This window comes from Plecotus auritus, assembly GCF_963455305.1.
Source record: "Plecotus auritus genome assembly, chromosome: 2".
NCBI classification, from domain to species: domain Eukaryota; kingdom Metazoa; phylum Chordata; class Mammalia; order Chiroptera; family Vespertilionidae; genus Plecotus; species Plecotus auritus.
Window position 1 is genome coordinate 87,396,351 of NC_137771.1, and position 26,986 is coordinate 87,423,336.

General features: G+C 36.7%; 1 protein-coding gene across 1 annotated transcript in view; it reads right to left on the bottom strand.

Annotated features, from left to right (window-relative positions):
• Nucleotides 1–26,986, bottom strand: part of HIVEP1 (HIVEP zinc finger 1) — a 164,698-nt gene that overhangs the window by 3,557 nt on the left and 134,155 nt on the right. Inside the window, exons 5-8 of the mRNA XM_080655043.1 lie at nt 24,656–24,789; nt 23,749–23,924; nt 19,199–19,300; nt 163–668 (exon numbers count right to left, since the gene is read on the bottom strand). Coding sequence (XP_080511169.1) covers nt 163–668; nt 19,199–19,300; nt 23,749–23,924; nt 24,656–24,789 — 918 coding nt within the window. The remainder of the gene's footprint in view (nt 1–162; nt 669–19,198; nt 19,301–23,748; nt 23,925–24,655; nt 24,790–26,986) is intronic.

Here is a 26,986-nt window from a genome sequence, read left to right on the forward strand (position 1 = left end):
GAAGGAAATAAATATCCTTTGCCCTTAAATAAAACAAAGTAACAAAAAGGCTTAAACAAACTGATTTAGCCATAAATGAATAATTTGAGTACATTATTTTCTTAAGCTATTAGGCTCCCATATTAAATGGGTTAAATAAAAGGAAAACAACAAACAATTTACCTGTGTTAAAGCAATAGCCTTTCCGGCCACAGAACTCAGAATTTCGTCTGATTCCGGGTAGTCCACAGACATTTGATGACATGGAGACCTAGGTGCAGCTTCAGGTGACCGAGAAGAGTCTACAGGAGTAGGTGTCCCATCCTCCTTGTTTGCATGCTGCCTGGTCCTCAGGGGGGACTCTGCCTGCCTGCTGCGGTCTGACTGCACTGTGCTAAGTACGGTCATCTTAGTGGGCAACGCTCTGGGCAGAATGTCCATTGGGTCCATGTGGACCCCAGAAAAGCAATCGGTGATTCTGATGTCCTCGTCAGCACCCACAGAGTCCTGAAGGCTACTTCTAGATGGAAGATGCTGTGGGCTTGCCGTAACGGAGGGAGCTGCCGAAAGAACGGATTCTGCCTGGCTGTCTTCATCATCATCTTCATTTTCATTATCATCCTCATCTAGGCCATCAGACTCCTCAAGATCGTATCCAGACCGCTCGTAACCGAATCTTTGTCTATCGTCTAATAAAAACAACCAAGAGGGTATGTTACAGAATGTTTTACAACTGGACAAATGCAATCTTTTATTTTTTTCATAAGCTTGGCAATACTGTGAGGAATATAAAAGACAAGGACTCTACCCACAAAAAGCCTGCAATTTAGTCAAGGAGAATGACATGGGGCAAAATGAATGAGTCAATCAGTGCAGCAGGAATCAGAGAAGTGAGGCACTAATAGAGAGTGGCATGGCCAGGGCAGGCTTTGTTGTGGATGCAGAACATGAAATGAACTTCGAAAAAGTAGGCAGAGGGTCATATATAAAATACATCAGCAATAAAGATCTCAAATATTATATTTATAAAATTCCCCCAAAAAGACTGAACTGTATTAAAAAAATTTAACAGATTTCAAAACAATTCTTTTCCTGAGTTCTTTTTTTATATATAGGTTTTTGTATTTCCCTTTTATTGAACAAATTAAAAATAAACGAAACAAAAATGAAATGGCATTTCATATTTATAAGCAAAGTAATTTTCCTTAATACTTGAATAGTATTTTTGACATGTTTGCATTGTTCTCTGATTAGTAATACTCATATTTAAGTCTCCTTTTACTTTCTTTTACTTAGGTAAAATTTTCCCATCATTTTTGTTCTATGATGATTCAACCCACCCCTCCCAGGATGGGGAATCTTTTTTTTTTTTTTTTTTTTTTTTGCAAGCAGACATTAAGATGTTTGGATTTTTTTTTTTTTTTTAGGCAGATATTAAGACATTTGGATTATTTATCCATATATTTGACTCAATTTAATCATTTTTCAAATAACTGCTCCTTTGAATTAAATTCTTGCTTCATTTTAAAAAAAACTGGTAAAAACACATGAAATCTACCCTCCTAACAAAATTTTAGTGCAAAGCACAGCATTAACTATAAGATCTCCTTTCTTTTTTTATTATCTAAAGTTTTACATATGTCTCCTTTTCTCCCAATTGATCCCCCCTCCCCCAGCCATTCCCACCCCAGGCAATCCCCACTGCCCATGTCTGTGTCCATTGGTTATGCCAATATGCATGCATACAAGTCCTTTGGTTGCTCTCCAACGCGCACCACCATTTGTCTCTGGATCTATTCTTGTTTTTCAAATTATGTTGATCATTATATCCCACATATGAGTGAGATCATGTGATATTTATCTTTCTCAAACTGGCTTATTTCGCTTAGCATAATGCTCTCCAGTTCCATCCATGCTGTTGCAAATGGTAAAAGTTCCTTCTTTTTTTATAGCGGCATAGTATTCCATTGTGTAGATGTACCACAGTTTTATAATCTACAGGAAGGGGAATCTTAACTAAAATTCATTCACAACAGCTTCAGAAGGTCATGTGAGACTGTGTCCAACAAGAAATTTTCAAGATGGTCCAACAAAGTCTCATAATTTTCATTAGATCATAAACTTTATCTAGTCAACATCTTGCAAAGTTAGAGGCTCTTTCCCTTAGAAAATGAACTTTAAAAGTTAAATAGGAAAAGAATACAAAACACCTACGGGCATTTCTTCCTCATTGAGCTGAATTGAGAAGATACCAGACCGTGTGCAGCTTCGCTGTGATACATTGTGCACTTACATGTACATTTTTAAAGAGAAGAAAATGTAAATAAAGAAATACGCAATCGGTATATCTCCTGGCTTCCCCAAATGGTCTGTGTATTCATTTATTTTACCATTTTTTTTTCTGTATTACAAAGATAAGTTCCTTAAGAAAAGTTTCAAAGGCTCGGCACCAACATTTGCAGATAATAATTTCTAAGGTGGAGCAGACAGCAGCTTTTATGTTGTTTATCTCAAGCATGTGTTACTTTTATCATTAAAATGATCAAAGATAAAATATATGCATATAGGTTCATTTAACATGTGATTTCATAAGCTTTTTGTTTTAAGGGTTCTACTATTTTGTTGTAAAGTAATAAATAAATAATACTAACTTATTGAGTCCTAGTAGGTGCCAATGCTGGAAATGGAATGGGTGATTTCTGGCTAAAATCCTGATCTCTGCTTCAATAATACCTCCCCTATACTGTCTGGTATTTGAAATTCTAAAATTAGAGTCATTCCCAATTTGTTTTAAATTTGCCACAGTAGTGCCAAATCAGGTATATTTTTAGAGACCTTTTCTTTTAAAGGGGAAAGTAGAAAATAACAACAGAAGAAGCTGGATGACTGGGAGGACAGGGAACCACGAGGGGGCTGATTTCATTACAGACCAACCTGCTGCAAAGTCTAAGTAGGCAGTTACTTTACCTTAAAAACTACTAAGCGGACCTAACTTTAAACTTATGACTTTTCTAAAACTCATCATAAAGCTCAGGTCCCAGGTAATCAAATAGCTCAAACTCTAAGCAGAGTCAGTGTCTATAGGAAGACTGAAGACACAAGCTTCTGTCATTGGGGGTAGACACAACAGGATACTGGGCAATGGAAGTCTGCTAAGTAGCTGAAAGATTGGTCAGAGTCAAGTGTGGGCTGGCAGGATTGTGTACATCCTGGGGCTACACTCTCTTGCAGGCTCAACGCCATGAACCCCACTGAAGTGTTCACAGAAAAGAGCACCAAGTGTCCACTGTGATCCAGAGCAAGGAGAAAAGGAGCAGCAGCCACACAGGAGGTCAAGGAATTCCATCTGGATCCATCTCCTCTCTCTCCACTAGAGGAGAAAAACCTTACCCTGTATTGGGAAAGGCAATACACATGGTTGCCCTTAGCACATCGGTGAAAACTCACTGTAATGAGGAAGGGAAATGAATAGGAGGGAAGATACAACACTACTCCTTGAGGAGGAATAGATTACTAGCTGAAGGGGGGATAGGAAGGAGAACAAGAGGGCCACAGCCCAGAAATTTAAGAACACAGTACCTGTAGAAGACTGAGGTTAGATCAACACAATGATGGCATACAATCTCCTCATCACCCCTTAATGCCAAACTAAAGAACTTTATGTGACTAGTGACCACAAAATACTGTTAGGAGAGAGGCAGCAGAACAACAATGTGTAGAGCAACCCTCTGTGAGGCACTATACAAAGAGAAGACTTAAAACTAGAATTAAATAGGCACTGGTCTTGTAATCCATCTTCCAATATAAACACAAAGTGTCTCTACAGGAATTTGATGCCTCTGGTGCACTAAGGGTAGCCACATCAAACAAGAAATCTCTCAAACCCGGTCCAACTAGAAAAATTCCCACACTAGGCCTAGCAGAAGGAGTGGCATGCCCATTACCAGGCAAAAATACTATTTACATTAGTCTGTACCACCTTGTACAAGATGTCAAACTTTCAACAAAATTACTAGGCACACAAAGGCAAGGAAAAAACATTGCTTAAAAAAGAAAAAGCAGTCAGAACCAGTCAATATGACACAAATGCTACAACTGTCAGATAATTTAAAATAGCAGTAATTCGAATTAATATGTTAAAAATGTGAATGGAAAAGGTGGACAACATACAATATCAAATGGGAATTTCAGATGAGAGATGGAAACTACAAAAAAGAACTAATGAAATGCTACAAATGAAAAACACAGTAACAAAAGAAGTCTCAAACCCAGAATTCTATCCCCATTGAAAATAATTTTCAAAGATGAAAGTAATTCAGATTTTCTTAGAAAAACAAAAGCAGGAGATTCACTGCCAGCAGACCATAATAAATGTTAAAGAAATTTCTTTAGGCAGAAAGAATATGGTAGCAAATGGAAACTTCGATCTACACAAAAAAATAAAGAGCATCAGAAATAGAATAAATTAAGGTAAAATAAATTTTTATAAATTTAAATTGCTCTTAAGCTAACTGAATATTTACAGCAAAGCAGTAACAATGTACTATATGTTCACAGCATTACATGCAGATGTAAAAAACAAGACAACAATAACACAAAAGAGGGAAAGGAACTGTGAATATACTGTTATAAAGTCTTTATACTACATGTAAAACAATGTAATATTACTTAAAGGTAGACAACTAAAATTTTTAAAAGGTATAAATAACAAGTCAATAAAGAAGATAAAATAGAATCATAAAAATGCTCAATTAAGGTATAGAAAGAAAATGAATAAAAAATAGCTGGCAAGATGGTAGGTTCTAATCCAAATGCATGAACATTAAAAGGAATGGTCTAACACATGAATTAAAAGAGCTTGCCAGATTGGATAAAAAAGTTAAGTTCCAGATATACACTATGTACAAAAACTCCATTTTAAATATACATATATAAACAGATTAAAAGTAAAGTTTGGAAAAAGATACACTTTAAATCAGCGGTTGCCAACCTTTCGGATCTCGTGGACCACCAGTGTTCCACGGACTACCAGTTGGTGAAAATCATTAACTAAATGGGGAGACAACCAAACAATCCCCAGAGGAAAGAAAAATAGGAATCTCCAAGAAAGAAAATAAGTGAAACTGAGGCATGCAATATGTCAGAAAAAGAATTCAGACTAAGGATAATATAATTCATAGACTGGATGGATAAGAAAATCACCAACCTATGCAAACATCAAGAAGATATCAAAAGTGATATAGCTCCAATCAAAAACACAATGGAAGATTTCAACAGTAGACTAGGAAAAGCAGAGGATCAAATTAGTGAGTTAGAAGATAAGGAGAACAAGCCCCATCTGAACAACAAACCGAGAAAAATATTAAAAGCAGGAGGAGAGCCTAAGGGAATGTTGGAACAACATGAAACGAAGTAACATATGCATAACAAGGGTGCCAGAAGGACAAGAAGAGCAGCAAGGATTAGAGAACCTATTTGAAGAAATAATAACAGAAAACTTCCCTGATATGGGGAAGAAAAAGTCACACACAAGTACAGAGAATCCCAAAAAGATAAACCCAAGAAGACCCACACCAAAGACACATCGCAATTACAATGGCAAACATTAAAGACAAAGAGAGAACCTTAAAGGCTGCGAGAGAGACAGAGAGTTAGCTACGAAGGATCTCCCATCAGGTTATCAAATGATGTCTCAACAGAAAAAAATCAGGCCAGAAGGGAATGGAATGAAGTATACAAAATGATGCAAAGCAAAGGACTGAATCCAAGAATACTCTATCCAGAAAGGCTATCAAACAAAATAGAAGGGGAAATCAGGAGCTTTGCAGACAAAAAAAAGGCTAAAGAAGTCTATCACTACCAAGCCAGCAATGCAAGAAATGCTAAAGGGAATGCTGTACAAACAAGAAATAGAAAGGAAAGAAGGAACACGGGCATAAAGAATAGAAATGGCTACAAACAAGTACCTATCAATAATAACATTAAACATAAATGGACTAAAGGCTCCAATCAAGACATAGAGTGGCTGAATGGATAAGAAAACATGACCCATATATATGCTGTCTACAAGAGACCCACCTCAGAACAAGGGACTCACACAGACTGAAAGTGAAGGGATGGAAAAGTATCTTTCAGGCAAATGGAAATGTAAAAAAAAGCTAGGGTAGCAATACTTATATCTGACAAAATAGACCTCAAAGTGAAGGCCATAACAAGAGACAAGGAAGGCCACTTCAAAAATCTAAAGGGATCGATACAACAACAGGATATAACTCTGGTAAACATATATGCACCCAATGCAGGAGCACTCAAATACATAAAAAAACTTCTGGAAGATATCAGGGGAGAGACTGACAGCAATACAATTATAGTAAGAGACTTTAATACCCCATTGACATCACTGGATAAATCCTCAAAAAATCAGCAAAGAAACAGCAATCCTAAATGACTCACTAGATCACATGGACTTAATTGTTATCTTTAGAACATTCCACCACAAAGCTACAGAATATACATTCTTCACAAGCACACATGGGACATTTTCAAAGATAGACCCCATAAGGGGACACAGGCAAAGTCTCTCTGAATTCACGAAGATTGAAATCACACCAAGCATCTTCTCAGATCACAATGGCATAATAAAAATAAACTACAATAAAAACAATCACAATAAAAACAATCACAAAAATTCAAACACTTGGAGGCTGAATAGCATGCTATTAAAGAATGATTGTGTTACCAAAGGGATCAAAGAAGAAATAAAAAGCATCAAGGAAACAAATGACAATGAAAACACAACAATCCAAAATCTATGGGACACAGTGAAAGCAGTCCTCAGAGGAAAGTTCATAGCATTACAGGCCTACCCCCAAAAAACAAGAAAAACTGGTAATAAACAATCTAATTATGGAACTTAAAGAATTAGAAAGAGAGCAACAAGAAAAGCACAGAGTGAGCAGAAGGAAGGAAATAATAATGATCATAGCAGAAATAAATGACATAGAGACCCCCCCCCCCCAAAAAAAAATACAAAAGATCAAAAAAAGCAAGAGCTGGTTCTTTGAAAAGATAAACAAGATTGATGAACCTCTAGCCAGGCTTACCAAGAAGCAAAGAGAGAGGACCCATATATACAAAATAAGAAATGAAAGAGGCAAAATAACAACAGAACCCACAGAAATACAAAGAATCGTAAAAAAATACTATGACCAACTCTATTCCAACAAACTGGTCAACCTAGAAGAAATGGACATATTCCTAGAAAAATATTACCTTCCAAAACTCAATCAGAAAGAATAAAAAAATCTGAATAGACCGATAACTAGGGAGGAAATTGAAGCAGTAATCAAAAAACTTTCAACAAACAAAAGACCTGGACCAGACGCTTCACAGGGGAGTTTTACCAAACATTCAAAGAAGAAATAAAACCTATCTTCCTCAGACTATTCCAAAAAAATTCAAGAGGAAGGCACACTTCCAAGCTCTTTCTATGAAGCCAGCATTACCCTAATCCTAAAACCAGATAAAAACAATACAAAGAAAGAGAATTACAGGCCAATATCCCTCATGAACATAGATGCCAAAATTCTCAACAAAATTCTAGCAAATTGAATCTAGCATTACATTAGAAAAATCATACACCATGACCAAGTGGGATTTATTCCAGGGATGCAAGGATGGTACAATATCTACAAATCAATAAATGTGATACACCACATAAACAAATTGAGAGACAAAAATAACAGAATCATATCAAGTGATATAGAAAAGGCATTTGACAATATCCAACACCCTTTCTTGATAAAATCTCTCAGCAAGGTGGGAATAAAAGGATCATATCTCAACACATAAAAGCCATATATGATAAACCTACAGCAAACATCATACTCAATGGGCAAAAACTAAAACCATTTCTCCTAAGAACAGGAACAAGACAGGGATGCCCACTCTTACCACTTCTGTTTGACATAGTACTGGAAATACTAGTCATAGCGAACAAACAAGAAGAAATAAAAGGCATCCAAATTGGAAAGGAAGAAGTAAAATTGTCCTTATTCGCAGATGACATGATATTGTACATAGAAAACTCTAAAGACGCCATCAAAAAACTACTAGACTTAATAAATGAATTCGGCAATGTAGCAGGATACAAATTTAATACCCAGAAGTCAATGGCCTTTGTATACACCAATAATGAACTCACAGAAAGAGAAACTAAAAAAAACAATCCCATTTACCATTGCAACAAAAAAATGAAGATACCTAGGAATAAATTTAACCAAGAAGGTAAAGGACCTGTACTCAGAAAATTACAGGACGCTGAAAAAAGAGATAGAGAAAGACATAAACAAATGGAAGAATATATCATGTTCATGGATTGGTAGAATCAACACCATTAAAATGTCCATACTACCCAAAGCAAAGTATAAATTCAATTCAATACCAATTAAAATACCAACGGCATACTTTAAAGACCTAGAACTCTCTAAAAATTCATCTGGAATATAAGAAGACCCCAAACAGCTGCAGCAATCTTGAGAAAGAAGAAAAAAGTTGGAGGGATCACAATACCAGATATCAAGCTATACTACAAAGCCACTGTTCTCAAAATTGCCTGGTACAGGCACAAGAACAGACATATAGACCAGTGGAACAGAACAGAAAACCCAGAAACTGACACAAGCCATTGTGCTCAATTAATATTTGATAAAGGAGGCAAGAGCATACAATGGAGTCAAGACAGTCTCTTTAATAAATGGTGTTGGGAAAATTGGACAGATACATACAAAAGAATGAAACTAGACCATCAACTTACACCAAAAATAAATACAAAATGGATAAAGGACTTAAATGGAAGATGGGAAACCATAAAAATCTTAGAAGAATCCACAGGCAGTAAAATATCAGACATATGTTATAACAATATTTTTACCCATACAGCTCCTAGGACAATGGAAACTAAGGAGAAAATAAACAAATGGGACTACATCAAAATAAAAAGCTTCTGCACAGCATAAAAAACCATCAACAAAACAACAAGAAAGCCCACTGCATGGAAGAATATATTTGCCAATGTTATCTTTGATAAGAGTTTAATCTCCATAATGTACAGGGAACTCATACAACTTAACAAAAGGAAGTTGTTAAACAATCCAATCAAAAAATGGGCAAAGGACCTAAATAGACACTTTTCGAAAGAGGACATACAAAAAGCCAAGAGACATATGAAAACATGCTCAGTCACTAATCATCCGAGAGCTGCAAATCAAAACAACAATGAGGTACTATCTCACACCTGTCAGAATAGCTATCACCAACAAATCAACAAACGACAAGTGGTGGTGAGGATGTGGAGAAAAAGGAACCCTCTTGCACTGCTGGTGGGAATGCAGACTGGTGTAGCCACTGTGGAAAGCAGTATGGAGTTTCCTCAAAAAATTAAAAATAGAACTGCCATTTGACCCAGTAATCCCACTTCTAGGAATATATCCCAAGAAATCAGAAACATCCATCAGAAAGGATATATGCACCCCTATGTTCATAGCAGCACAATTTACAATAGCTAAGATTTGGAAACAGCCTAAGTGCCCATCAGCAGATGAGTGGATTCGAAAACTGTGGTACATCTACACAATGGAATACTACGCTGCTGTAAAAAAGAAGGAATTCTTACCATTTGCACAGCATGGATAGAACTGGAGAGCATTATGCTAAGCGAAATAAGCCAGTCTGAGAAAGATAAATATCACATGATCTCACTCATTTGTGGAATATAAAGAACATTATAAACTGATGAACAAAAATAGAGAGACAAAGAAGCATCGAACAGACTACCAAATTTCAGTGGGAAGGCAGGAGAGTGTTGGAGATGGGTAAGAGATCAACCAAAGGACTTGTATGCATGCATATAAGCCTAACCAATAGACACAGACACTGGGGGTGGTGAGGGCATGTGCTGGGGTGTGGGGGAGCCCGGGGGAGGTCAAAGGGGAAAAAGGAGACATATGTACTACTATTTGTAATACTTTAAACAATACCAAATAAATAAATAAATAAATAAATAAATAAATAAATAAATAAATAAATAAATAAATAAAATTATAGCCAATAAGCTAGCTTATAAATATACATGAGTTGAATTAGGTACAAACATTAAAAGCTTCATATAATTTTTTGATTATGAATAGAACATATGCAATGCAGCCTCTGTACGCGTGTGGCTCTCTGACTGTAGTTGTAGATAGTTTTACTGGAACAGCCAGGCTCGTTAGTTTATATGTAGTCTATGGCAGGTTTTGCACTATAACCACAGTTTAATGGTTACAACAGGCTTTTGTATGGCCCCCAAAGCCTAAAATAGGTGCAATTAGGTCCTCTACAGTGAAAGTTTGCCAACATCTATACTCTATTTCATGATTAAACCTTACAACCACCCTGTGATGGAGCTGAAATCAAACTTACACAAGGAAGTGAAGGAATTTATATAGGACTAGAAGACATGGAAGCCAGAATTTAGAACCAGGTTTTTATATTTTTAGGAATCCTGTCATTAATCCAATTAGATATGCTGACTTTTCAGCATTATATTACAATTGTTCTTTCTTGGCTTATACAACAGACTGTAAAACTGCAAGAGGATAAGCTGGGTTAGCCCCTTGCATCCCCCAGGCACTCGGGGATGGAAGGAACCCACACACTTGCTTAACACATTCATAAATACATGGCCCTTTAAAGTTGTATTTAATTTACAACCTTCAAATACATTCCCCTTCGTTATAAATAAATCCTTTCAAAATGCAGTATAATTTTACGTAAGTTAAATTCCTTTATTTTTGTGTGAATTAAGTTCACGAAGAAAAAGAGCTATGCAATGCAGCAATACTGTTTCAAAAGCAAATGTTTTGATAAACTTATGTCAAATATCTTCCTAAAGATGTATTTCAAAAGTATCTTTTGAAGGTCAGTTGGATGAACTGCACCCTGCCCTCCCAGCACTGCCGGACAGTGACACCTGCTGGAAGAGTCTGATCCAGAGGCAGCACAGGAAGCCTTTCAGGACAGGCTGCACAGGGTCCTCAACACTGTCCCCAGCCCCAGCCCCAGCCCCAGCCCCTGCCCCTGCCCCTGCCCCCAACTCCCAGCCCCAGCCCCTACCCCCAACTCCCAGCCCCAGCCCCTACCCCCAGCTCCCAGCCCCAGCCCCTACCCCAACCCCAGCCCTAGCCCCTACCCCAGCCCCTACCCCAGCCCTAACCCCTACCCCAGCCCCCAGCTCCCAGCCCCAGTCCCCAGCCCCAGCCCCAGCCCCTGCCCCCAAGCTCCAGCCCCAGTCCCTGCCCTCAGCTCCCAGCTCCCAGCTCCCAGCCCCAGCCCTGGCATTCTTTGTTGTAGTTTGCTTGTTTTTGTTTTTCTCATCTGTCTAGAAATATTACTTTGAAATCCAGATAAAAACAAAAGCAACCCGAGAAAAATAACTTTTTAAAAGCATATAACTGCTGGAGTAATACTTTTTTTGTTTTTAAAGATGAAAAAATCATTAAGAATAATGGGCCAGAGTTTAATGTTTTTCACTTTAGGAAGTAAACCATAATAAGACTATCACATATTTGTCATTCATTAATGATATAATACTTTATTTTAACTATAACTCCTAAGGCCTATCTATTAGTTTCATATTGTGCATGAAAATTTTTCTTAAAAGGAATAACAGTTTTCCATAAAAACCCATTCTATATAAAAATAAATTCTACAGCTTTTATTTGGATGTTTTAGAAACATCACTTAGATTATTTTTAAGGGCCAGTGTGATGAAGGCTTTAAATCCTGTGATCTAAGATCATCATCTTACACACATTATCAAGAATGATGTTTCTAGTTATTCTGCCGTGTTGAATGGCTCTCTCAATTTGACAGTTGAAGGCACATTATTAACATTCCTTGTTTTGAAGTCTGCATTCTGTTGACAAAAACATTCTCTGGATCAAGGCATGAAAAGTAAAAAGCTGGCAGTATGACTTTTGACACAAAAAGTGAAAAGGAAAAAGTTTTCCTAATTCCCCAAGAACACGGGAAAAAATTCCCCAGACTATATAATTTTTCATGGCAAGAATACAGGGCATGTGCAGCTGGGCTGGAAGGATTTCATAAGCACATACTATAATTACAGCTTGAATTGCCAGTTTTAAACTAAATGGAAACTTCTTTTAAATGCCAAAATGTACAGACTTCAATGGCTGGCTTACAAAAATGTCTAATTCCCTCCACTTAATTCAAAATAAACATTTCCTAATGTCTCTAAATTTAGTCCATTTAAAAATTAGAACAGGAACTCATCTGCTAAAGGAAAAAGTAGATAACCATTCAGCCCGCTGTTGCCAAAGGTAATGAAGCAGTAAAAAGACCAAGGGTCTCCTGAGTCTTCTGGCCCTTCATCACACAACTTGCACAATGACCTCTAATAAGCACTCTTTATCACCAGGGAACTTGCACATTATGCTGATAAATGACATCCTGGGTATTGTGTGGTTGGTACAGTGGAGAATGAGTTTAGGATCCTTAAAAAAAGGAAAGACTGTAGACAATGCCAGGAAAAGAAGTATTGAAGTCATATAGAAATAAATCTGGAGTAAACCTTTGGTAAAAATAAAACAAGGCAGATATAAAGTAATAACTAAATACAAATGCAGCATAAAAAGACTTAAGCCATAAGCTGACCAAGACATTACCAAATGGTAATGATGTTTACAAAATAAACATTATGATGGGATACTGTGTAGCAATACTCTCTGGCCTTTGGTGAGCATTTAATGAATTTTGTTGAATGACTGAAAGCTCAAGAGATGAAATTTCTTGGTGATGATTATGTGTGTGCTACAGAAAAGATCAATTAAATGACCAAGCCCCAAAATTTATCCTATAAGCCTAAAAACACTGTCCTTAGGTTTCTGGGTGCTGTTCTGTGAAGTCTGGCAGGGAAGAATCCTGTCTCGCAGATAACACTGTGCTGGTGGTGGTTTGTTTTTTTTGTTTGTTTTGTTTTGTTTTCTTTGAAAAGATTTACTCATTCCCCAGATGTCTGAGATAATAAAAATTTAAATACATGTAGCAAGTTCTTGTAGATCTCATTAGTTGACTGGATGTGTGACTGTCACACAATGTGTCAAATCCACCATTTCTTCAGAAGGTGCTGCAGGACTCCACTGCTGAAACTCCCACCACATTTTAAATGTGGAATGGGAAGTGTGGCTAGCAAAGCTACGTAGGAATTTTATTCAGTGTCCAGCGAAGACAGTGTCACAAGTTTTCATGCAATTCAAGTCTTAATGTTTTACAGTACTGGTTTCCTAAAAGACACATGGCTCCTGAATTTGGCTACTTATTTTTCTTTAATGATTCTGTATTATTTAAATGGCATCTGTAACCTACTGGCATAATTAAAGGACAAATTTCAACTGTCTAAAAATAACTTGGTGGTAAAAGATATTCTGTCCATAGTTTTTTTCTTAATTATTTTAGACTCTCACTTTTCACGTGGCTAGCCCACGTCCCTTATGAAATTAAGTGCAGTTGTGGAGGCATAACAAAGGCATCCAAAAAGCTGCTGTAATCACTACCCTTTTGGGATGCAGGTTGGAAAGTAAACGGTGATAACTGCTGGGCACCTTAGCATGTTCCTAAATTTTGACTAGACCTGCACCAAATGGAATCTTAGTGTGACTTCCAGGAGTGTACTGTGAGGAGGGCTGAAGGTCAGGTTTGTGTAATCTAACACAAAATATGAGAAATGACCTCATGACCCCAGGTTGCCACAAAAGCATTTGAGAAAACTGTTCACCATAACAGCAAGTTATGTGTCAAAAGATCCTACATTGCCCAATGCAATTTTACCACTTATTTTCACTTACTGGGCTAAGAAAATGGAGAATACGTTGTCAGGCAGGAACTTCACTATGGAGAGGATCCCATGTGGCGGCTGAAGTCTCAGAGGAGACGCTGCCATGCACCTGACTGTAGACAGTGAGTGTGCCTCGTGAGCAGGGGGCAGAAACTCCCATGGGCAAGGAGCATGCAGGGAGGAGAACCAGCATACAATGTCACCTGAAAATGACCAGCCTCTGAACTCCAAAGCTTTGTCCCCCAAGCAGACACATATTTCAAAACTTTAAACTATAAACTTAAAACTGTAAACTTAAAAATATTTTCTCCATTCTAATTTTTTAAAAGCCAGCCACTTCATCTATTACTATACCTACTTATAAAAAAACTAGTGGCTCAGTGCATGAAATTCATGCACGGGGGAGGGGGGATAATCCCTCAGCCGGGCCAGCACCCTCTCCAATCTGGGACTCCTTGGGGGATGTCCGACTGCCAGTTTAGGCCCAATCGCTGTGGTAACAGGCCTAAACTGGCAGTCGGACATCCCTCTTGCAATCCGGAACCGCTGGCTCCTAACCACTCACATGCCTGCCTGCCTCATCGCCCCTAACCACTCTGTCTGCAGGCCCGATTGCCCCCAACTGCCCCCCCTGCTGGCCTGCTCGCACCCAACTGCCCCCCTCCCCCATCGCCCTGCTCATCCCCAACTCTACCCCCCTCCACTGGCCTGATCACCCCCAACTGCTCTCCCCTCCTGGCCTGATCGCCCCTAACTGCCTCTGCCCCGCCACCATGGCTTTGTCCGGAAGGTCTCCCGGACTAATTAGCATGTTACCCTTTTATTAGTATAGATGTGTATTTTTTCTTGGAAAATGAAATTGAAAGTAAAATTGAACACTTCATAACACGTTGCTAATCCTTTACTGTCTTTATGGAGTTAATGAGAGCAATGTTTTAAGACATATGGAAATATTGAAGTAGAAATAAATCAAGTCCTTATCATTCATGATAGTTTATTCTATGAAGAAAACTATACCACAGTGATGCTGGGCCAGAGTAGAAATTAATTCCAGGGGGAGTAATGCCCCCTAATTTAATAAATGAAGAGTGAGGTTTCTGAAAGTTGCACCAAACTTTCCACCCAAACTTGTAAACTCCATCTGGGGGAGAGTGAGGAATGGACTTTGTTTATAAAAACACCCTTCCAGACAAAGATTTTTTTCTCTATGGCATTATTTATTTTTGTTGGTGGTGAATATAACTTAATGAAATCACGTTTCTTTTAGTCATTATTGTCTAAATTCCCACCACAAAATAAAACAGAAGTGGGAGGGAAAAAATGCAAAAACCATAGCAATGAAAATTCCAGGATCACAGATTATCATTTATTTCCTTGTTTCAAAAAACATTTGAGAAAATAATTTGGATTAAAAATCAGAAATATATGGGCCTAAAAGAAATGGCTTTAAATAATACACATGAAAAACTCGGGCTTTCTTAAAAAAGGAACACTGTATATCCCTGAATGTTTACAAGAATACAAATACTAGAAAAATCATACCTAAGAGATAATGACTTTCAAGTGTCCAAACATCAAGAAATTGATATAAACTGCCACGGCAGAGACTGGCTATATCTAAGGAGATGTGAGTATAGCTGAAACCTAGAATGATCGTTTCCCATGCATAGGATGACCTATTCACCAACCACTGTGCCAGGGTGTGCCCTGTCCAACTTTCTCAGCCTGTGCCATTTACACTTTTAATGTCCTATTCTTGTCCAACCTCTGGACATTTGCTCAAACAAGTCCAGAATACCTGCCTTCCTTTATCCTATCCCAGGGGTGGGCAAACTTTTTGACTCGAGGGCCACAATGGGTTCTTAAACTGGACCGGAGGGCCGGAACAAAAGCATGGATGGAGTGTTTGTGTGAACTAATATAAATTCAAAGTAAAGGAGCGGAGGGGAGAGCAAGAGAACCCTCTGCTCTTTTGGCTCCGTGGGCCGGATAGAACAGCCGAACGGGCGGATCTGGCCCGCGGGCCGTAGTTTGCCCACGGCTGTCCTATCCCCTCACTGATACCTTTTGAAATAAAACAATGTATGAATAAGTAACTCCATTCCCTTTCCTCTGGGACATACTTAGTCACCCTTCTGCAACCAACTAGGCTGTCACAGCTCCCTCCCTGATCCCAGGCTTGGGACGTGAATCCTGCCAAGTCAGAGCAAGCTCCAACCTCACGGCCAGGGCGAGGAGCTCTTGGGGGCATGACCACACCTATTAAGCAGTGCTGGAGTGCTAAATAAAGGAAGGAATCTGAAAGGGAATTAACTTTTCTTCTCTGGAACTACTGGAAAAAAAGGAACAAATTTTATCAATCTGGAGAGATCATTATTGAGGATGCAAAAACGGAATAATCAGATAACTTAAATTATCTTCTAGTCTTCTAAGCCAATGACCAAAAAATAAGAAATTACCAAACAAATGCCTACACTTTAACAATATCTATATTGACTTTGGCCATATCATGTGAACACTATTTGTAAGTGAAGGCATTAAATATTGTATTATAGCCACCATTTGATTTTAGTAAAGGAAGTTAATGGATCACTAATATATCAAATTCTAAAAATAATCTTGAATTATTTCCTGACAGACTGTAGGTCATTTGTTCCCAGTCATACATTCAATCGATAATTATTTACTGTTATCACTAGTTGCTAGGCACAATCCTAAGGTGCTGGAGACGGAGCAGTAAACACAATGATATCCCTGTCCTCCCCTCTGGTAGCACTCAGGGGGTGGCGCGAAACGCAGGAAGGCCCCAGCCAGCAGCCGGCAGCTGGGGAAGGTAGGCAGCCAGAAGGCCCCGATTGGCCCTCATTGCCGGCCAGGCCTAGGGACCCTACCCATGCACGAATTTCATGCACTGGGCCTCTAGTATATATATAAAAGTCTAAGCAACCATCCAACCAGTAGCTATGATGCACACTGACCACCAGGGGGCAGACACTCAACACACAGGCATAGAAACATGGAACAGACTGATAAATCTCAGAGGGAAGGGGGCAGGGGGAAGGGTGGGAAGAGATTAATCAAAGATCTTATATGCATACTAGAGACCCAGTGCACCAGTGGGGTCCCTTAGCCTGGCCTGTGGGGATCAAGTTGAAACCGGCAGTCTGACATCCCCTTAGGGGTCCTGGATTGTGAGAGGGCTTAAATCCGTGCACCAGGCCTCTATTTTTATATAAGATCCCTCTTCTTGAAGAAGTAGAACATATAAGAGTATATATAATAATACCTTTCATATTTACATATGTTCAGGCATCAGTATTTCATATTGCAACCTCTATGCCTTTTCTCTTCTGAGGGTAATAAACATACTTGCTGAAACTGTTACTCATTTTTCCTAGCCTTTTACTTATAAATGCTCAGCATAATAGAGACACCGATACAGAATTAAACAAAGACACTGACACACAGTTAAATTCCTAGCAATTAAAAAATTAGCTTTTATATATGGAATTAAAAATACCAAAAAGCCCCCAAATAAAAAAACAAACCCATAGAAAAAGAGATCAGGTTTGTGGTTACCAGGGGCAGGAGGTGAGGGGAGAAGGAATTGGAGAAAAGGTGGTCAAAAGGTACAAAGTTCCAATTACAAGAGAAGTACTAGAAGTACAACATGATAACTATAGTTAATAGTGCTACATGGTATATATGAAAGTTGTTAAGAGAGCTATTTGCTTTCTCTTTTTGTTATATCTATTAAGAGATGATGAATTATAAATAAACTTATTGTGGTGACCACTTCACAATATGTGTTTAAGTTAAACAATTGTGCTGCACATCCTAACCTTACTCAGGGATTTATGTCAGTTATATTTCAATAAAGCTGAGGAAAAATCAGCTTTTAATAAATATGTTCCTTGGACAAAAAAGTTACACGTTAATTGGGTATGTATTTTTAAATCCTAACTTTGCCATCCTCAATATGTATCAAAGCATCAAATTGTACATAAATCCTAAAAAGCTCCATATTGTCCTAAATTTGTTATGATTATCTTTTTTCTTCTTTTAAAAATACATCAGTTTATTCTCCAAAAAAAGGGTTAAAGGCAATCCTTTCCCATGCTTACATATTACATAATTTCAACTGTACCACTTAAGATGTGAGTCCCTTTTCTAGCATATTTGGAAATTAATTCAGACTGATTCATTCAGTGTGCTACTGATTGTCAAGTGGAATTAGATGCATTTGGTTTGTTACCTATATTTTCAATGATGTCCTCACCTTTTTTTTCTTTGGAAAACTTATCTATATCAAATTAATGTTCATTAAATAAAACAAGCAAGCAGGTAAATGTTTAGGACATTTTTCAAAAAAGCAGTTGGACAACTTTTTTCTTTTGTTAATTTCTTGGGTTTAAAAATGTCTTAGGAAAGAATAATTTTATTCTGTGATTGGTCAGAACAGATAATCAGGTTTACTTTGCTTCAAAGTTGATTAAAGATAAATACTTTCATTTGTTGAGTTAACATTGTTAAGAAAACAACTGGTTAACTTTTCCAAAATAGGAAACACTTTGGGAAGCAAGCAAATGTTTTATTCCACAAATATTTCTGGAGCAGCTACTAGGAGCCAGGCACTCCGCTAATAGCTGTGGGTGAAGCAAAGATTATTCGGTCATTGATTCTGCTCATGTACGCTCAACAGTTTCAGGGGGGAGGTAAGGTAAGCATGTCAATCATCACAAAATAAGGCAGAAAGGGATTCAGTGCTTTCAGGAGGAAAACGAAAATATTTTAGGAGTTCAGAGAAGGGAAAAATTGCTTCCCCCAAAAGTAGTGTGAAGGGAAAATCAGAGAAGGCTTTGTGACAGCAGTGGTATGAGCAGATCTTGAAAGAAGAGAAGACTTCGACCAATGCAGACTGGAGCCAGGTTTGTGTGGGGAGTGAGGGCAGGGTGCAGGGAGAGCTGAATCAATGACAGGTAAGCAGGAAATCCAAGCATTAGGGTAGGTAAAAGAAAGAAAGGAGAAAGAAGGGTGAAGAAGGACTTAGAGGCTATAAAGTCAAGTGGCTCATACTTTATCTGGTAGGCAAATAAAAACTAATAAAGACTTGAGGCAGAGGAGTAATATATTCAGACACATGCTTCAGGAAGATTAATTGGACTGTGGAAGACAAATTAGAGATGAGCAAACTGAGGAGTCTATCGCATAATATAATGAGAAAATAGAAACTAAGCAGTATCGGTGGGAATGGGAAGAAGAATATGGATGCAAAAATAGTACATTATAAATAGCATTTATGAAAAATATGGAATAAAGCCTTACCTGATTCTTCTGTATCTTGTTCATCTATTAAACCTACTGAGACGCCTAAATCCACACATTTCTTGCTATGTGTCTTGGACTTCATGTGTTTTGTCAGATTTCCTTAAGGGAAAAGAATATTTACTAAGCTTACATAGTATTATTTTGCTATTGCATTTGTCAACACTGGCAAATTCCATTCCTATTTCAAGTGAAAGTACAGGTTGTGGTCATACAATTCCAATGATTAAAATTTGGAAAAAGAAAATATTGGTATCTATATGCTGTAGAAACCTTGTTATTTATTAGTAAGAGTTTCATTTTTCAAATCTGACTCTTCTACTTTGAATAATGTCTTCTTTGGGTTAATTTTCCAATTGCTTCTGCTTGGGACATAAACTGTTTCATACCACTGATTCTGGACCTTGTTTTGGCACAGGTATAGGGTTTTGCTTTTCAGCAGGTAGCTTTCCCCCAACATGGTCCACAGTCACTGGACAGGGGAGCCAGGCTTATTTCAGAGGTCTTGAATGCCACTTCAGCACCAGCATTAAAACTCCCAAGTCTGTAGGCATATATCTGGCTTTGATGTCCCTATGGGCTTTTTTTTTTTTTTTTTTAAGCATCTGTTCAACATGCTATCTTGGAATTTCTTTTTTATTTTTGGTAGCTAGGAATGAGACTTTTTCAACTTCGAGCTTGACTATTAGAAACTATATTTGGTTGTTATTACATTATAAATAGTAATTCTCAGTGTTTGGAACCTAAGAAAAAATTCCCTGCATTAAGTTCACTTCACCATATTGACTACAAGTCTTACAGTAGTATCTCTAAAGGTGTGTTTCCTCAGGCAGCTGGTGTATGGACCTCTGTAAGTATTACCAGGATAAGTGGGAACCACTGGGCATCTTGCCCCAAGCGATCATTAGTGCAGGGGAAGAGCTCAGATTCCTCTGGGGATACCAAGCAGAAGACCACACACACACAAAACTGCCATAATGGGAAAATCATCTCCTTTGAGAAAATAAATATCTACATACTGAGTTTGGTAAGCAGGGCAAATTAGCATTTGAGAATAAGTTTTTAGAAGAGCTAAAAATGTCTGAATCATCGGTCTAGGTGTTGGGTTTGCAATAGTTGAAGGACCTGCAAAATTGCTATATTTACAGAGCCTTGGTTCCACGAAAAATGCACTAAGCCCATGGAACTGGTCACACTTGTTCAAGCCAATTGTTGCACTAGATAGTATGCACCACATCCCATAGCTTAGGGCAGTGGTTGGCAAACTCATTAGTCAACAAGCCAAATAGCAACAGTACGATTGAAATTTCTTTTGAGAGCCAAATTTTTTAAACTTAAACTTCTTCTAATGCCACTTCTTCAAAATAGACTCGCCCAGGCCATGGTATTTTGTGGAAGAGCCACACTCAAGGGGCCAAAGAGCCGCATGTGGCTCGCGAGTCGCAGTTTGCTGACCACTGGCTTAGTGCATCAGGGGTTCAAGTGTAAGAGGGTGCCCAGGCCAGATAATGTCTAGGATTCATCAAACTCTGCCTAGCTCTATGATTCCAGAGATAACACCTGGCTTAAATAGGTTGGTCACATCTGACATTTACTTTAAATACATTTAAAAATAAAATATAAAGCAAATATGACAAAGTGTCAATAATTATTTTAAATGATGGGCATATCAGTGTTTATTATACAAATCTCTACTTTTTTGTATGCTTTAGAATTTTCACATTAAAAAATTATAAAAATGGTTTGGCCATGTTAATTGGCTGAAATTTCCACTTATAAGTCAAAATACTTTCTAGTACAATAAAAATATTACCCAGATACAACATCCACTAATAATTTCCTTTCAAATGCTTTTATTCTTTAAATAGATAGCCAAAGAAGGGTATTTCCTTTCTAAAAAGTTAATGTATAATTGTAACTAGGCATATTTGGGAATATAAGTTTTTAATAAGCAAATTTTCTCATAGCTTGAGCTATTACTATTAATCAATTTCTTAAATAATTTTAAATAAACAAACAATTTGCATTTAAATAAGCGTATTAAAATGCAAGTATCCCCTAGCAATGCTATAAACTTTGTGCATTAATTTAATAGATAAAATTATCAACAAATTTAATAAACATTCATCTAATTCCTCTGGAAAGTATGAGAGATTTAGTTTCTGGGTTCCTATAGCTACAAATAGAGTCTAGCTTTCTATCATATACATGGAACTAGCTCCTACAGAGATGCAAGCTCACTGTGTAGTTCCTGCTGACTGACCTTTAAAGCAGAATAGTGAAAGCAAATAGATTATTTTGAGAATGTACTCATAAATAAACTATGAGCACAAATGATGGAGGATAGATTTCTAAGTGTTACCACCAGAAGCATCAATTTCTAACACTGCAGATCATTCCCTTGGTAGTATTTTGCTCTCTTTGCATATGCATGTATAGCTCATGTTATTTCATCACTATTACTTTTGCTTAATAACCAGACACGTTCAATAAGTAGAGTGGAAGTGGCTAAGAAATAAAAGTAAATGAGAGTAGGGCAAAATCTACAGCCTAATATAAAATAAGTCTATTATTATTTAGCTACCTTTAAAAGGTACTGTGGAATCTCTTTCACATGTATTTATAAAATCTAGACTGCTACCAGGGAAACTGATCGTCATGGCAAGGAAGGGGAAATACTGAATTTCTAATATTTTCTTTACCAGTCACAATAGCTAGGGTCACTTTCTTCAAATAAATATTTAGCGCATAATACCTATGAATTATCTGACAAAACAAAAAATTTAATGTGAATTCAGATATGCGGCATATTAGAGAAATGAGAGACATGAACACTGCTAATATACAATGATCACTTCTCAGGGTCATTACGCTCTGTCTACCATTTAATAAACATTTATCTAAAATTGCACATTATGTTGTTTTGAGTTATTTCACTAAGATTAATATACGTGGTGATTTATAATATTCTTCTTTGCCAAGAAATCTCTATAGTCTCATTTGCTTTTCCACAACTAAGTTTTCCTTCCTTTCTTGACCTTATTTTATGAATATACTTTTTTTTTAATATCCTAATTCCTTTCCCTCCTATTGAGAAAAACCCATTTCATATTAGACTTTGATTCTCTTTATTGGTAACATCATTCTGTACTTGGTAATTTTTTATTAGTTATATTGTCCCATTATTAGTGTTCTGATCTCATAATAGAAATTAATGGGTGTTTCTTAACCACAGAATTAAAACCAGTGAAAAAAAGCAATACATTGGGTTAAAGATCAAAGTACTTTATCCTATTAAAACCTTCATACAGGACCAGAAAAATCATCCCGAAACCCACCCTCCACTTCCAGAAGGATCTAAATCACAACCAAAGGATTATAGAACTACTATTTAAGAACTATTTTGAAGCTACTTAGATGTTACATATTATAACTCTCTTTAAATGCCAATAGATACTAGTCAAGCAACATAGTAAATTTTGCTAAAGAGGTAATCAATCTTTAAGACAAAAGCTGCAAAGACAACCAATAAAAAAGCAAAACAAATGCTAACTCCAAAGAGATAAAAATTGATTCTGTAAAAAATTATCAATTAAATATTTTTACAGATATAATCCTTTCAGACAGATAATTTTATAATTGCATTGTTTTAGAAAGATTCTTACTTTTTAAAGGGTGTTAGATGAAATTACAACTTTATGTAACAAATTTTCACATAATGATTCATGAACAAGAGGCCTAATGGAGAAAGTAAACATTTTATAGTATTCATTATATGCACCAGAAAATTTGTATAAGGTAAAATTACCTTATTTATAATAAAGGCTTATAATTTAAGTAACATACAAGGTGGGGCAAAAGTAGGTTTATAGTTTGTGAGTACACAAAACAGAGTTTATTTGTGTATTACTTATTAATTATTGTATTATTTTCCATGAGAACAACTGTAAACCTACTTTTGCTCCACCGTGTATAAAGAATACAGAAAGAGTACTAAATATAATTTTAATGACTAGTTATGAGTTCTATAAACATTGAAGAGTACAAAAATTAGAAAATTTTTGAAGCTGAGATTCAACAGAATTTGGGTTAAAAAAAATCATGAAAAAGAAATGGCTGCATGCCTAAAATCAGATAATAAAACATGAATGTAATCATAAGTATAATGCAATTATTATTTAAAATGTTTCCAATCTCTTAACACCTAAGTAATCAAGAAAATTGTAATCATGAAAATTTATTTTTCTTCTTCAGCCCCAAATTAAGTATTTTTGAAAATGCCTTAGTCATCATACTATGCAACTGTAATTTGGGGAGTAAAATAAAAGAAGGCAGTTGCTCCTTTTAAAATGTTATTTTTATTACATATATATTCTAAAAGCATGTAATTGAAACTTTTTTTTCCCCCAAGAGGTCCAAAAACATAAAGAAAAAAAGCTACAATGTTGACAGGATACTGCATCCCTGGTCAAAGAACATATAAAGTTGCTTCTTAGTGCAACTAGCTCAATGCATATAAAAAAGAACCATGAAGGAATGTCATCTCGTACCTTTTGTCTTAAAGGAGAAGTTACAGTAAGTGCAGTGGTAGGGGCGGACATCTGTGTGGGTTCGTATATGTTTCTTTAACATACTAGGTTTCTTACAACGTATTCCACATTCTTCACAAATGTACTTTCCTCTTCCCCTGCCTCGGACATATACATACTCTTCATTTGATTTATATCTAATTTAAAGAAAGAAAAAAGAATAGGGAAATTGGATACTATATCTCTGAGAAAATATTGATAATTAAAATTCAACCTAAAAAATAAAACAAGGCATAATTTTTAGACTCAGGCAATATAAATTTTATGCATGTACAGTAACACGATATTCCAGCTTTTCACATCAACACTCAATATTCTAATAGCTAATTCTAACCAAACAACCTTATTCATCAACACTAGACTTAATTTAAAAATATTTCCTCTTTTAAGTCACTGGGTTTAAAAGTATTCTTTTAAACTTTTAAATTCAATCACAACAACTATAAATACTGAAATTTTTCTGAGCTTCACAATAACTACAATTGACTTTTACCTTTTGGGTTTCTCAAAACCAAATACACAAAAACATCAAATAGGCAATAAGTTCATCTCTCTTAAGAGCAGGTATTCCAAGTCATTCTTTATTATAAATCAATGTGAACCACAAGGTTCACTCTGAAAACTTTGTTCTTAGCTGCCTCCTAGGATCTACAATGTTTCCTAAATAGTTCTTACTTCCTTGAACAAAATGGAATTATTTTACATAATACTAAATATATATTTTGCCATGAAGATTCTGTTAATAAGCTGAGATACCTTATAATCTTTATGTAAAACTGGCACTGATAATTCTTTATTCACATGAAAGCAAATGTACATTTAAAAAGTAAGTTTAAATGTACATTTAAGAAGTAAAATTTGTACTTGCCCTCCATCAAATATTTTAATTCTTCTTGGTTCACTTTTGATTAAGGAATTTTCTTTATCTTGCTCACTGTTAATTTCAGAGGCATCTTTATTGCTGAATTCAACTACTGTGGACTTTTGATTACCTAATGCTCTCTGGAAGGAAAAAAAAAAGAGAAACTAATTTAATAAAACTGAAAACACAAACACGCTAATTTTTCACTTGGAAAATAAACAGTGTACACAGTTAACTTCAGGAAACACATTCCAAGGAAGTAAGAGGTTAAAGGTTATCTGCTTTATCTCCTCCCTTATCTTTAATATATCTGTGGTAAATCATAGCAAACTGATAAATCTTATACTATTTTAAAATCCTACCACAGTCCACTGACATCCCAAAATGAAGGCTTTACTCTGGCACAACATGAGTTTAACAGGAACCTTTTTAATAGACTAAATATATCTTCTTTTTTAAAAAAAAATATTTTATTGATTTTTTTACAAAAAGGAAGGGAGAGGAATAGTTAGAAACATCAATCAGCTGCCTCCTGCACACCCCCTACTGGGAATGTGCCCGCAACCAAGGTACATGCCCTTGACAGGAATCGAACCTGGGACCCTTGAGTCTACAGGTCGACGCTCTATCCACTGAGCCAAACCGGTTAAGGCTAAATATTTCTTCTTATATCTAACTAACCACTCATACTGCAATTTAATTGTATTTCTCAGAGTTTGTTCTTTGGAGATGGCAAAGAGCTAGTCACCCCTTGTGGTATAATAATGTCTTATACTACCAAGAAATATGCCTAAATCCCCTTCAAATTCAATGAACTGCTAATTTAAAGCAGTTAAGCCCCACTTCCCAATATTTTATTCTTTCCCTTCGTAATTTAAACCATAATCATGTTTCCTCTCTGTATCTTCTCCAAAATTCCTGAGTACTGAGAACTATGAGACACAGAAACTGGTTGGGTTTTGGCTTGATAATAATGAAATCTCTAGAGAAAGGTAATGAACTCAAAATGATTACACTGTGCACTCTTCTATAGAAACATTATGGTAACACCACCTTAATTATAACTCTACACAACCGCACCATTCACAAGTTTCCTCAGTCCTCACCCCATTCCACTCTGACATGTCTGTGAGGCAGGCAGTGCAAGGAGATTATATAGTCATTGTCCAAGGTCAAGTGTTAACAGCAAAGGCTTAAACTCCAACCCCCTGGCCAATTCCAAGGCACAACGTTTCTAATGAAGGGCCTCTTTGTTACAAACCTGCTTTAAAAATTATATCACCATGTGGACAGCTATCTATCTCACCAAAATGACTCAATAGTAAGTGATCATGGACAGAGGGCCTCTGTGGCCTCAGAAAGAAGACCCTGGAAAGCCCCTGCTATTATAAAACCTGAAATAAAGTAAAGCTGCAGGACTGAGTTTCTCAAAAAAGGCTGTAACACCTTGTTTCTCTTAGTAATCCTTTTACTTTAGCATTTATCTGCTCTTTTCCATTTTGAATTATAAGCACATTATTAACATTTGGGTTGTGAATTAACAGTCAACCCAAGAGCTAACTAATCCTCCATAGCCACTTTCCCATATGACTCAAGTCTCCAGTGGTATTGGAATTGCTCAGTCCAAACACCGTGTTAGTCTTCACATTTATTTGACCTCTCGGCTTAAACAGCTTTCCTTGAAATACCTTCTTCCTTGATCTGCATGATACCACTTTCTCATAGCTCTCCTCCTTCCTCTATTAACAATCTCTTTCAGTTTCTTATGTGGACCTGCTTCATCCATTCAAACCCTTTACATAGTAGTGATTCTCTAATCCATTCTAGGCCCTTTCTCTTTACATGTTCCCTGAGCAATCTCATTAATTACACCTACACACTGAAAAATCTCCACACCTTCTACCTGAGCTCTCTCCTACTTCCAAATCTGGATATGTGCATTTCCAGAGGCATTCCTACCAAGGCCCTTGGTACTGAAGAAAAGCTACTGTTCAAAGGCACTTCAGGAATATACATGAAGCTCTGTTTAAAGTCTCATGATCAGGTCTCCTCTTCCAAGATTCTTATTTAGTACATCTAGAGTAGAGTCTGAGCATTTAAAAATTAAATTCTGAATGGTTTGGATGCACCCTCCTTCACTGAGAAAGTATCAATAGCTCTCCACCACCATACATATTCTTTGGTTTTTACCTACACTTCCAACTTTGAAGTATATCACCGTTTCAAACTTACAACACCTTCTAGTCATGACAGACTCCTCACAGTTCTTTAAATGAACCCAGTTCCTTCTCACTTCCATGTCATTCATCAGACTATCAAAATTTCTCATTCTTATTT